Here is a 13,419-nt window from a genome sequence, read left to right on the forward strand (position 1 = left end):
TACACACACACGTACTTATAACGCGGAGATATGTTTCTTGATAAGAGTCCTTGTGTCTCTTTGCAAGTTTGTTATTGGCCATTACAATAGCTGCTAAATTAACTCCTAATGACTTGAGGTATTTTCATGTGACAAAAACCATAATTTACTTATTAATTAATATAATGAAAGTACAGAAACCGGAGTCGTTCAACCTCGTAAAGCAAAACACTAAACTTAGAGACTCGCTTTTATTAAGGGAAACACAAAAATACTATTAAAGACTCAGAACATTCTCATACTTGATGGCCTGCTTCATCATGAGCTGTTATCTTCTTCAAGAAACGAACGGAAGGACCAAGAAAAAAGGTTATGGGTCTCAACCAAATCCCCAGTGGCCGCAGAGAACCCAATTCTAACATATTCCGGCAAAACACCCTTCAAGTCAACGATTTGCGACAGTGACACAAACATTGCAGGTTTAGCATCAGGATAACCAATCGACACACTCAGTGTCTTGGTCTTAGATTCATATGAAATACGAGCATTCCCTCTTGACCCTGGTGGCACGAGATCGATAGGCCACTGAGTAGTATTCACAGACCTAAGAGAGTTGACATCAATTCCTACGTGAGGAAATGGAGGGTCCCAGTCTTTGCCGAAGCTGTCTAATTCTACGGCTAAAATGTGGTTCTCTGAGGAATTGAAGGCTGTGTCAGGACTGAATAATCCAAGAAAGCCGCCTGTTGAGTTCGCGGGGATGGTAATGGCGGCAGATATTGGCGCCATGAAGAGGGCCAAGCCGGCCGTCTCCGCGAAGGCGAGGACCGTGGGAAGTCACAGCGAAGGAGAATTCAGTTGTGAAATCTGCAGCATTTCCGGCGTCGCTGTCCCAGAGATGGATCGGTGTTGAGCACACAGCTCGACCAATACTGTGGCGCATTGTGAGGTTATTTGCGCCTGGTGTAATATCTGTTTTGGTGAGAAGGATTTGTCTAACGCATGGAGCGGCATCGCCCAGTAAGATTATGGAGGGTGATACGTCATCCTTGAAATCGAAGTTGCGGGATATTGATTCTGAGTTGATTTTGTGGAGCAGCAAGAGGAAGAAGACAAAGATCGTAAGCTTGATAGCCGTGGTTGATTGCTGGAAAGTTAGATATTTTTAGTCGGATATATAAGGAAATTGAAGCAGCCATATATATACAGGCCTCCTGGCCCGCTAGATGTTGTAAGAGAACAAAAGGAAACGTGCAATCCATATCGTATAAAAGTTGCTATCTATAGATGGTTTCAATAAACGGAAAAAATTATGCTTCTTACCATAAAAGTTAGATCATATTCCTATAATAGCTGTACTAACAACCATCGATCTTTGACCAACATTTGATCTAGAGAGCGCAGCAAAATTTTGACAGTAAAATCTTCCTAGAGTTTTGCAGGTAAAAATGAAAAAAGGGCCTGTAATTGTTTGGTCTAATACACGTTTTTCCGTGTTAAGAAGACAGAACGAAGATGTTGCATCTCCAAGAGAAATTTTTAGTTCATGGAACACGGGAGGCTCTGATCGGCAACTTCCACAAACCCGTATGTTTTCTGGGGAAAAAAATTTGTTTTCAAGGCTGCTGGCTAAATGTTTTCCACATAGATGCTTAGTTGTCAAAATAATCCAAGTGTTCATCATGTCAGCACTTGCAATGACTAGGAAAAAGATAGTTATTGACAAATATATATGAGAAAGCTGTATTGATTTTATAAATATTCCTCAACAGCCATACGATCTGATAGTACAAAAATCAATGAAGAAATAGTACAAGGTCAGGAAATACAGAAGAAATGTCAGAGTTTGTAAAAAGAAAATAAGGAAAGATTCCTGCAAGGAGAGAGAGAGAGAGTCTTCAATAAAATATTCCACGCCAATCCTTACACTCCCTTGTCCTATTACAGTCATGTGTCATTCTCCAATTCGCGAAGCTTCTAGGTTTTCTTCTTAATCCTCAAGCTTCTCTGGACTGGTTCATTTTGGGCAGCTTCTCGTGTAACTTTGGGCCTGGGTTCGTTAAATCATCCCCTCCATTGAAATGAACCTTGTCCTCAAGGTTCAAGGTTGGATACAGCTGTTGCAAGTCTTGCACGAATTCCCAAGTGTGTTCAGACGTTCCCTCTTATTGGACCTGAAATTGTCGCATCCACTGCCCATTTTGCTGTACCCAACGTGCCCCATTAATTCCCATTGGTTGCCTAATTGGCCCTTCTGGAACTATTAACAGGGGTAATGCCAAGTGAGTGGCCGTATCATTGCCGTGAAATTTTTTCAACATAGAAACATAGAACACCAGATGAATCCTTGCATAATTAGGAAGCTGGACTTTGTAAGCAACAGACCCGATACGCTCAACAATGGGAAAAGGGCCAAAATAATGCATAGCTAGTTTCTAAAATTTTCGTAGTTGCACAGAGTATTGTCTATAAGGTTGTAATTTTATTAGAACCAAATCTCCCACCTAAAACTGCACTTATGTTCTTTTCTTATCTGCGTAAAGCTTCATACGTTGTTGCGCCTTTTTGATGTTGGATTTCAAAATGTCTAACACCTCGTCCCTCTGCTCTAACTGCTGATGAATATTGAGAGGTGTGTCCTCTGCTGAACTGTCGTAACAGGGAAGGGGGATCCCTACCATAAACGACCTTAAAGGGAATCATTCCAATTGAGGAATGAAACAAAGTGTTGTACCAAAATTCTGCCCAGGGTAAATAATTAAGCCATTTTCTGGGAAAATCAGACACAAAGCATCTCAGATACATTTCAACGCATTTATTTAGGGCCTTTGATTGCCCATCCGACTGGGGTGGTATGCATAACTGAAACACAGTTGAACACCTTGTAACTTCATTAAATGCTTCCAGAAAGCACTAGTGAAGGTCCGATCTCTATCTGATACAATTGTTCTTGGCAGCCCATGCAGTTTAATAATATTATGCAAAAAAGCTTCAGCAACTATTTGATTGGAAAAATGGCTTGGTAGAGGAATGAAATGGGCATACTTAGACAATCTCTCAACCACTACCATAATAACTAAATAGCCTTTCACAATTAGAAGCCCCACTATAAAATCCATAGCAACATCTTCCCAAATCCGTTCAGGAACAGATAATGGTTGAAGCAATCCTGAAGGGTGTAGTTGTGACAGTTTTGCCTGCTAACAGAGAGCACAATTCTGAATGTAATTTCTGATATCCTTTCGTATCTTGGTCCAAAAATAAAGTCTGGCAATTCTGTGAAAAGTGTGAAGGAATCCCCCATGGCCTCCTGTTATAGAGGAATGAAACTCATCTAAAATCATCTTTAGTAATTATGCATCATCGTGTGGGATTACCAGGTGATGTTTCCAGTATAAATCTTGATCACAAAGATGGAAGTGTTTCATCGAGCTTGGGTCTTTTTCTAATTTTTTCTTCAATTGTTAAATCAAAGAAGAAGTTCATACCTTGGTGTATATGTGATCCATGAAAGTATTCTCCACCGTAGTTAGCGCCATACACGATACTCTAGATAGGGCATCGGCCACCTGATTCGTTCTGCCTGGTTTTTATTCAATATCAAATTTGTAGCCCAACAATTTAGGTAGATAGGCTACCTGCTCCGATGTGTAGATGGTTTGGTCATTAAGGTGCTTCAAGCTGTCATGATCCGTCCGTATGATAAAATGGTGCCCTAATAAATAATGATGAAATCGGGAGACTGCTTATGTGATTGCGTATAATTCTCGGACATACATTGATTGTGTCTACATCCGAGGAGGTAATTTCTTGGAGAAAAAAGCAATTGGGTGTTGATCTTGACTTAATACTGCTCCGATTCCCATACCAGAAGCGTCTGTCTCTAGTACAAAAGATTTCTGAAAATTCAGTAGTGCCAAGACAAGAGCTGTAGTGAGTGCTTATTTCAGGGCTCCAAAGGCTTCTTGGGCTTGGGGCCTCCAATTAAATGAATCCTTCTTTAATAATTAAGTGAGTGGCCCAGCAATCGTGGCGTACTTATTGATGAACTTCCGGTAGCATCCATTGAGGCCTAGGAACCCCTTTAACTAGTGACATTTACGGGTGTGGGCCATTCTTGAATTGCTCGAATCTTCATCGGATCCATTTCCCCTCCTTTAGCTGACACTACATGCCCCAGATACTCAATCTTTGTTTTACCAAATGCGCACTTGGACCTTTTTGCATATAGCCGGTGTTCAACCAATACTTTCATCACCAATTCCAAGTGTCGTAAATGTAATTCCTAGGTGGCACTATACATTGTCACCGAAGAATATTAAAACAAATTTCCTCAAGAAGGGTTGGAACACTGAATTTATCAGAGCCTGGAAAGTTGCTGGCGCATTTGTTAATCCAAATGGCATTACAACCCACTCATATAATCCTTAATGAGTTCGAAATGCTGTCTTCTCTCTATCCACTTCTTGCATTAGAATCTAATGATACCCATACCTGAGGTCAAGCTTAGAATAATAAGTGGACCCATATAATTCATCTATTAATTCATCAACCGTGGGCATAGGAAAAGCATCCTTGACTGTGACAGTATTTAACGCCCTATAATCTATACAAAACCTCCATGTTCCATCCTTCTTTTTCACCAATATCACAAGGGTGGAGAATGGGTTATTGCTGGGTCGGATTAAACCTTCTCGTAATAATTCTTGAACCATGTTTTCAATCTCTGTTTTCTGACTCACTGGGTACTGATATGGTTTCACTTTTACCAGCCCTGTTCCTGGTTTTAGTTCAATTTAGTGCTCATGATCACGACTTGGTGGTAACCCATACGATTGCTCAAAAACCTCTTCATATCATTGAACGATCTAAGCAATGTCTGCTGCTACTGCTTCTTCTGCTAATGTTTCTGGTATAGGGGTTGCATTCATAATATATATATATATATCTTTGCCACAGTGTCGGTTTGGCATAGCTAAACAAGATGATGAAAATTGGCTTGGGTCATAGAATGTCCCCTGTATCCTCTCAACGTTACAAATTGTCCATCTTGAAGGAACCTTATAGTAGAAGTACTATAATCCGCCACATGAGCCCCTAACCTCTCCAACCAGTCTGCCCCCATTACTAGATCGACCCCTGCCATGGGCAACACAAACAGAGTCAGTTCAAGGGTGTGGCCACTTATCTGTATGGGCACATTCATGACTCGCTCATTGCTCCTTAAGACCTACCCTGTTCCCCCTAATACTCGCAACTCTGTGGTACATTCTACCGGCAATCCCAGGTGCGCCACTATATGAGGGTGTATAAAGTTATCAGAACTCCTACCATCCAATAATATTTGTACCTCAGTTCAATTAATACAGCCATTGAAACATATCATGGTAGGGCCCTGAGTTCCCCTTAAAGCGTGTAGTGATAAGTGGTGTAGTGTCACTTCCACCACGGTTTCTTCTGCATTCTGTATCTCTTCATCCCTCTCAGGGTCGTTATCACATATCATCATCATCATCTGACAGTTGGGGCATCTATGGTTGGGAGAAAACTTGGCATCATAAGTGTAGCATAGACCCTTCTCTCTGCGAACCTGTACCTCAGTGGGTGTCAACTTCTTAATCTGAGGAGTATTAGGTGTGGGTAACAGTGGAGGTAGATTAGCTTTTCCTCCTCCTGTGGCAGTATGACCGGCACTACTATTCCTTGACACCATCGTGTTACTAGCTCCGTTAAGGGTGAGCCCACTCATGCCTGAGCCTCCTCTTTCCTTCGCAACATTTACCCCATATGCTGAGTTCTCATAGTAGAGACGAGCTAGCACCATTATAGACCGGACTGACTTGGGACGTTAAACCAGCACATCCCGCCTTAACTCCATTTTTAGTCCTCCTACGTAACAGTCCAATAATGCTGACTCTAGTACACCCTCCGTACTGTTAGATAATGCCATGAACTTGGTGTTATATACTTTCAAGCTGTTCTGCATGGTCAGCTTAAATAGTTGCGCCCGAGCACATTCAAACCTTGAAGGTCCATATTGATCTTCCACGGCCCTTGCAAGCGAGTTCCAGTCGGTAACCTGGTGTGTCTTCTCCAAAACTTGGAACCATGGCAGTATGTTCCCTTCAAAGTGAACCGACGCTATTATGAGACGTTGTGGGTCTTTGATCTCATAGTATTTAAAATATCGCTCAGCCTTAAAGATCTAGTCTAATGCGTCCGTGCCGTCGAACCTAGGGAACTCTATCTTAATCTACTTCCCTATTGTATGAGTAACGGCCTGGCTCACTGGCTCCTCTTCTGGTACCAAGGGTTCTTTCGAGCTTGAAGATGAGTGTTCTACCTTCTCGTGGATGCTGTCCATGGACTAGACTAGCATTTCCAAAAGGCCTTCGATCTTACTAAATCGACCAGTCGCCTCATCAATAAATTCATTTGCCTTCTTCATATTAGCCTGTAGTTCTTTGAGTCATGTGTTTTCTGCCATTCTTCTCTCAATAAAAGCACCAGAATGCAATGACTAAGAAAAAGATGGATATTGACAAATATATATATGAGAAAGCTATATTGATTTTATAAATATTCCTCAACAGCCATATGATCTGATAGTACAAAAATCAATGAGGAATTAGTACAAGCTGTCAGGAAATACGGAAGAAATGTCAGAGTTTGCAAAAAGGAAATAAGGAAAGATTCCTCCAAGGAGAGAGAGAGAGTCTTCAATAAAATATTCCACGCCAATCCTTACACTCCCTTGTCCTATTATAGTCATGCGTCATTCTCCAATTCGCAAAGCTTCCAGGTTTTCTTCTTAATCCTCAAGCTTCTCCGGAATTGTTCATTTTGGGCTAGCTTCTCTTGCAACTTTGGGCCTGGTTTCGTTACAGCACTTTTGACAGAATTTTGAACACTCTGAATGATAAAGCACTAACAGATTTAACCGTAAAAACTAAAAGCACCAACAAAAAAAAGATAAAAGATTCTAAGGACTAACTGAAAATTAAGTGAAACTGTAAGGAACTCCAAATCAGTTTTCCTTAAATTATTTGTATTGCATGTGGTTTGTTTTAATCGCCCTCTTAAATGAGTTAATTCATTGATTGATTATACATACAATGATGACACGCACATACATGTGTGTTTCTCAATATTACCTTTAGTTCTAAAACACGTTTTTCATGTTAAGAAAAAAATAAGAAATGTATTACTCCCTTCGAGTCTCATTATGTATAAAAGCTAATTAACTAATTAGAATAGATTAATAAGTCAAATAAATTAAATTAGTTAATTATCACGATTGTGGCATGATGTCTTATACTCCTGTACAACATTAGGTTATATATCAATCTATAAGTTAGATAGCATATTTTAAGAAGTAAAATTGATAAATATGAAAGATAAAAAATAGATTAAGATTTATCAACAGATATCTGTCCTAATGAAAGGAGCTTTAACCACTTAAAAATGAGATTTTAAGTCAGTGTGAACGCAGAAAACATTTTTGAAAAGGCTATTTCCAATTAGGCTTGACAATACTCGAATCTAACCCAGTCAAATAACCACGTTAGAATGTTCGAATTTGACCCATCTAGATAGCCATGTAAAAAAATGAATTAAAATTTTTATATTTAAAACTAAATATAACTCTCCACCTGTATATTAGGGACCAAAGGTATAGTATTTGTATTGCACGTGGTTTCTTTTAATCCCCTTCTTAAATGAGTTAATTTATTGATGATATACATATAATGATTACAAGCAAATGTCCTTATATACCGCGGGCTGTGTTAGGTGTTATATATTTTCACCCTCTGGGCATCAACCTCAAAAGGTTTTTCTTATTTGGTATCGATTAAAAAAAAATCCATATATAAACTCATAAATTAAAGCCCATGAGAGAGATATACCAAAGGCATGTACAAACAAACTAACGGCACCTATGACTTTCATTAATAGAAGTAATTAAATACAAACACCGGAGTACTTCCCACCTAGAACAAAAGGCTTGATTAAAACACAAGAACTTTATGATGAAGACGCGCCAGACTTTTGATTTGGCGCCTCGTTGTTATTAAGGAAACATGAAAAACAAAACCCAGATTCAGAACACCCACCCTTGATTGCTGTTATTTTCATCACTAGGAATTAATCGCTTCACTCGTCATCATCCGGAAGAAACGAACTGAAAGACCACGAAACAATGTCATGGGCCTCAACCTGATCCCCAGTGGCCGCCGAGAATCCAATTCTAATCCATTCCGGCAGCACAGTCTTCAAGTCAATGGTTTGCGACAGAGATACATACCTATTGGGTTGAGAATCAGTATAACCAATCAACACATTTAAGGTAGTAGTCTTAGATTCGTATGATATACGAGCCTTCCCAATAGAACCTCGTGGACCGAGGTTGATCGGCCAATCAGCAGTTTTCACAGACCTAAGAGAATTAACATCGATTCCTACATGAGCAGCTGGAGGTTCTGGAATGGGGTCCCACTCGTTCCCGAAGCCGTCTAGTTCGACGGCCACGATCTGATTCTGGGAGGTACTGAAGGCTATTTCGGGGCCGAACAATCCCAGATAGCCACCTGATGAATTTGCAGGGATGCTAAGGGCGGTTCCGACCGGCGCTAAGAAGAAAGCCAAGCCGTCGCCGTGAAGGAAAGAGCCATTTGAAGCCACCACGAAGGAGAATTCTGTGGTGAAGTCTGCGACTTTACCGGTGTCACTGTTCCAAAGGTGGATTGGTGTCAGGTAGACTGCTCGTCCAACGCTGTGTTGGCGCATCGTGACGTTTCTCCCTCCAGGTTCGGTATCTCTCTTTGTGAGTAGGATAGCGCCGCCATATGAAATGGCATCGCCTTCTAAGGCAATGGGTAATAGCTTGGCCTCAGGCTCGAAATCATTGAAGTTGAAGGACAGTGATTCTGAGTTGATTTTGTGTAACAGGAGGAAGAAGACGAAGATCATAAGGGAAGGCTTTGGGTTCCAGCTGATGGCCATGCTTGATCGTTATTGATGTGTTTGTGCTTGTGTTAAGAAGGAGATTAGTGCATATATATATATATTGGACAAGGTTAATTAAGAAAATTAAATAAACTGAGAATAATGATGATTAAATTTAAATAATAATGAGGAGTGCGGCCTCGCTAGCTCGTTGATCTCATGCATAAGGGGAAAAGCCAGGAATATTCTTCTTGCCCACAACAAATTCAAGATTACTGATAATTTCAATGAACGGATACGATTCCAGCTATGCTTCTTACAAGAAGTTGAATCTCGTTCATGCTTAGCTGTATCAACAAGCAAATTGCATCGTCTAGGTTGAGAAGCTAAATTGCATTCTACTAAAATTAGTTAATTAAGTCCTACATTAAGGATTGAAATAGATTAAGTATATTTTACTAAAAATAATTGTATCCTATATGTATTGGATGGTAATAACAATACAATATATTTTTCATGTGTATATTATGTGCGAATCATTAATCACAACCACTAATTATATCATATTATTCTTCCACTGAGCTAACTTCAATTAGCTGCCGTTTTTTTTTTTTTGATGGGGATAACAGCTTCTAGCTGCATTTTTTTGGGTTCTTCTGTTTTTTTTTTTGGGGGGGGGCGATGGTAGGAGTTTTCAGTTTTCATAGTGTGTTGGTCCCGGTCATGGGTTGAAATGGGACGGGTCCAACAAACAACAGAGCACAAATGTTTGGACCAACACAAATGACAGATGCCACAAGTTTATATTGCCCAAATTAGTGAGCTAACTAAGGTTAGAAGGTAGTAGTTCATACGGCATCACACACCTCTTACCAAAAAAAAAAAAGTGAATTCTATACCCCAAGTAATTAGAATAAAAATAAACGTGTGTATGTGAGGGGTGTATGGGTCCTTGAGAAGGAGTTAAAATTGTTCAGACAAGAAGAAGAAGAAATGGGACAGATGGGACCCGAGCAAGCCATCCACACATCCACCCAGTCCCATGTATAAATTTCTCTTTTTTTAACCTTGCCTTTTTTGTTATTTGAATTTTAAATATGTAAATTATTTTATCTTTTTTTTTGTTTTAATATCATCTATATGGTAAAGGTATTCATTATTTTATATCAATTTAGATTTTTATAAAGTTATTTACTTGAAACATGCCCATCTATAGCCATGGTCTTGTTTTTCCTTGGAAAAAATTAACAACGATTTTTTAGTGAATGATAGAAAGCAACTCATTATAGGATTCACACATATGGATTGTTCGTCTTTTTTATTTGGCAAAAAGTGCACTTTTGATAACGTTACATAACGTTTTATTTTTCTCCTTTAAATGCTATAAGGTGTTTTAATTTTTAGTTCTTTAATTCTAATGCCATTAATATAAAAAATGTTAATATAAAAATTTTACATTAGATAAAATATTTTTAAATAGTGACATATTAATTTTAACTTTTAAAATAACAATAATTATTACCAAAAAAAAATTTTCACCTTAAATGTGTCTTCTTCAAGGTTTGAACTCATAACTACCTTCTTTCGTGTCCAATCTTTTTGCTGCTGAGCCGGATTGAATTTGTTTATTACTATTATAAAATAATATATATTATTATATTACACTTTCAGCAGCGACACTAATACTTTTAGTGGTGACCATAAAATGTCGCCACTGAAAATTAGACCTTCAGCGGCGACACTAATAGCCGCCACTGAAAGTCTACTCTTAGCGGTGACCATAAAATGTCGTCGCTAAAAGTGAACCCAATGATTACATGATCTTCCGCTCAAAGGTATACTTTTAGCAGTGACAAAAAAAGTCACCGCAAAAAGTTAACTTTCAGAGGTGACAAAAATGTCGCTGCTGAAAGTCTTAGTTTTAGCTTCAGCGGTGACTTTTTTTGTCACCGTTGAAAGTTGTCGTCTAAAGTATTTTTTTTGTAGTGGTTTTAATTTTTAGTTCTTTAATTCTAAGGTCATTAATATAAAAAATGTTAATATAACAATTTTACATTAGATAAAATATTTTTAAGTAGTGACATATTAAGTTTAACTTTTGAAATAACAATAATTATTACCAAAAAAAATTATCATTTGAAACTACCAGTGTTAAGATTAAAAGATTGAAAAGATATTTTATAAAATTAATGGATCAACCTAAAAACTTTATATAGCGTTATAAAACTAGAAATGCACCGCTTTTTTGGCTTTTAAGTGCATCATGTTGTATTGTTCGTTTTTGCTTTCCTTCATTTTCTATCTCCCATTCTTTCTTTTGTTTGTTGCACCGCTCCCACTCTGGAAGGAGTTTGTCCGTGGATGAAGGGGGAGACAGAGTGCCATCAACAAAGTGGAGCTTATTCTTCGATAATAAAGCTATTTGCATGGGATGAGACAGGCCATGATGATTCGATTTAGGGTAAATGTAGTAGGAGCTTGACTGATCAATAGAGAAATTAAAAGATATGCCATGGGAGAAGGTTAGAACGATCAAAGAAAGAAAGGAGCAGAGAAAACGAGCATGAAAAGGAAAGTGAAGAAAGGAGAGAAAATGACGAAAAAGGGCTTTAGAAGGCTCTAGATACCATGTGACTTGATTTGCGGGAAAATGATAAGATACTTTCATTAATGAGAAGTAGGATACATATACACGAGAGTTTGGAAAAATACATAACAGAATGCTAACTGAATACATCGAAATAACTTAACAGAAGTTACACAATACTTGACACATTTTTCTTCTTCGTCTGGTATGGTATTCTTTTACTTCTTCCCTTGTTAACAGTCATACGGGCCGGGAACCAAGTTCGCACTCCCATCTTAATTGCCTTTAACTTAAAAAGGGGCTTTACTTTCATCAGTTACATATTTCAATTACTTGTTCTGTAGTCTCAATTCTCAACTGTATTTTCAGTTTCCCACCGCTATTTTTCTGCAAACAAGAAGCATCGGCTAGCTAGCTATTCACTCACTCTCGACTGTCTGCCATTTTTTTCGATGCATTGGTCCAGCTAACAAGCACCAACTGGTAGGGAATTGAAGGAATATGATCACATGTTGATTTTGAAGAGGAGCGAAAGTAAGAGGATGAAGAGAGGGGCGTATATATTTAAAGGACGTAGGAGTCGAATGACCCAAATGGAGTTTACAACTCGTATATATGTAGATATCTCGGTAAGCCAAAGCCAATAATATAAATTTATAAAAATATATAAAGAAATCTTGGTAAGCCAATAGTATGTTTTTATAAAAATATTTTTTAATTTAATTTTATTACTTTATTAAGATTGAAAGATTTATTTGAAGATAAATACCTTCAATAAATCTTTTTAAACTTTGATTGTACCATAAAAATTTGGGATTGAATGTTTAACATCCTAATTTCTATTTTCTAAAATTAATTGAGTTAGATGCTTTTTTGCCATCAACTGAGTTAAATTGGAAGTATAGGAGTGTTTAGATGTAAATAAATAGGAATTTTGGAGTATTTAAGGATAATTAAGTTGAATTAAAATTTGGAAATTGTTAAGGGTAATTAAGTAGGCTAGAAATAATGATTGTTAGAGGCTTAGAAATATTCAGAACAGGCCCACAAGAGTTGACTTTAACAGAAATAATTAGTCTCTTACAATATGGTAAATTAATATTTTGATTTTGATTCTTATTGAAAAATGTGCCTACATTGAATGCTCATAATGCCTCAAATAGAATTAACTCTAATAAAAAAAATACTTGTGCCTAAAAAAAGGTATTTAGAATTCAGAATGGGTTAGAAATAGGCGTTAGGCCTGTCAAGTTTGAGAAAGTTGAGCGAAAATTTTGCCCTCCCTTTTATATATGTACCATGTTGGCTACGGCCAGCGGCAAATATAATTGAGAGTGTTTGATTTAAATTATTTTACATGATTTTGTTTTGTACAGGATAGATTTTGGGGGAAAAAAAAAAAAGAAAAAGAAAAGCACAGTCAAATTTTTGACAATTAGACATAAAGGATAAAAGGAAAGGAATGAAGAGTGGCGATCATCAGATACCTCGATTTCACGTCCTCACCCTTGAGTAGCATTTTGAAGTTTCTAACTCTAAATTAAGTCTTTCTACACAACATTCAAAATAAGTGATACTATTTATAAGTATTTTTTTTACGTCAGATATTATTTATAAGTATAAATAGTACTAAGTAACTTGTATAGATTTTATGTTTTATATTCATAACCATCCTTGTCCTAAAGCAACATTAAAACTTATCTTTTCATTCTTTTATTTTTAACCTTTCAAAACACAATTTATATATCATAATTAATTTTTTTGTTACAGTAACATAATTTAATTTTGTATTTCGTAGATAAGGATAAATTACTTCTTTTTAGAGCGAGAGATGAGGATACGTCACTCTGAACCATATCTCAACCAATTATAATTTTCCAAATTAAAATTTAAGAGTTACCAAAATT

At 37.5% G+C, this 13,419-nt stretch overlaps 2 protein-coding genes across 2 annotated transcripts; both read right to left on the reverse strand.

Moving 5' to 3' along the window:
* Nucleotides 1-297: 297 nt before the first annotated feature.
* On the reverse strand, nt 298-768 carry LOC114758034 (agglutinin-2-like). Its single transcript, XM_028947038.1, has one exon. The coding sequence runs from the start codon at nt 766-768 to the stop codon at nt 298-300; it is 471 nt and encodes a 156-aa protein (XP_028802871.1).
* A 7,365-nt stretch (nt 769-8,133) lies between these two features.
* Nucleotides 8,134-8,982, reverse strand: LOC114758035 (agglutinin-2-like). The gene has a single exon (XM_028947039.1). The coding sequence runs from the start codon at nt 8,980-8,982 to the stop codon at nt 8,134-8,136; it is 849 nt and encodes a 282-aa protein (XP_028802872.1).
* Nucleotides 8,983-13,419: the final 4,437 nt, after the last annotated feature.

The sequence above is a fragment of the Neltuma alba genome, unplaced genomic scaffold (genome assembly GCF_004799145.2).
Source record: "Neltuma alba isolate B1F8T4 unplaced genomic scaffold, ASM479914v2 tig00010661_pilon, whole genome shotgun sequence".
Taxonomy (NCBI): domain Eukaryota; kingdom Viridiplantae; phylum Streptophyta; class Magnoliopsida; order Fabales; family Fabaceae; genus Neltuma; species Neltuma alba.

What these genes read in the sequence shown, in the direction of transcription:
- LOC114758034 (XM_028947038.1), bottom strand. Translation starts at nt 768, where the DNA reads ATGGCGCCAATATCTGCCGCCATTACCATCCCCGCGAACTCAACAGGC.
- LOC114758035 (XM_028947039.1), bottom strand. Translation starts at nt 8,982, where the DNA reads ATGGCCATCAGCTGGAACCCAAAGCCTTCCCTTATGATCTTCGTCTTC.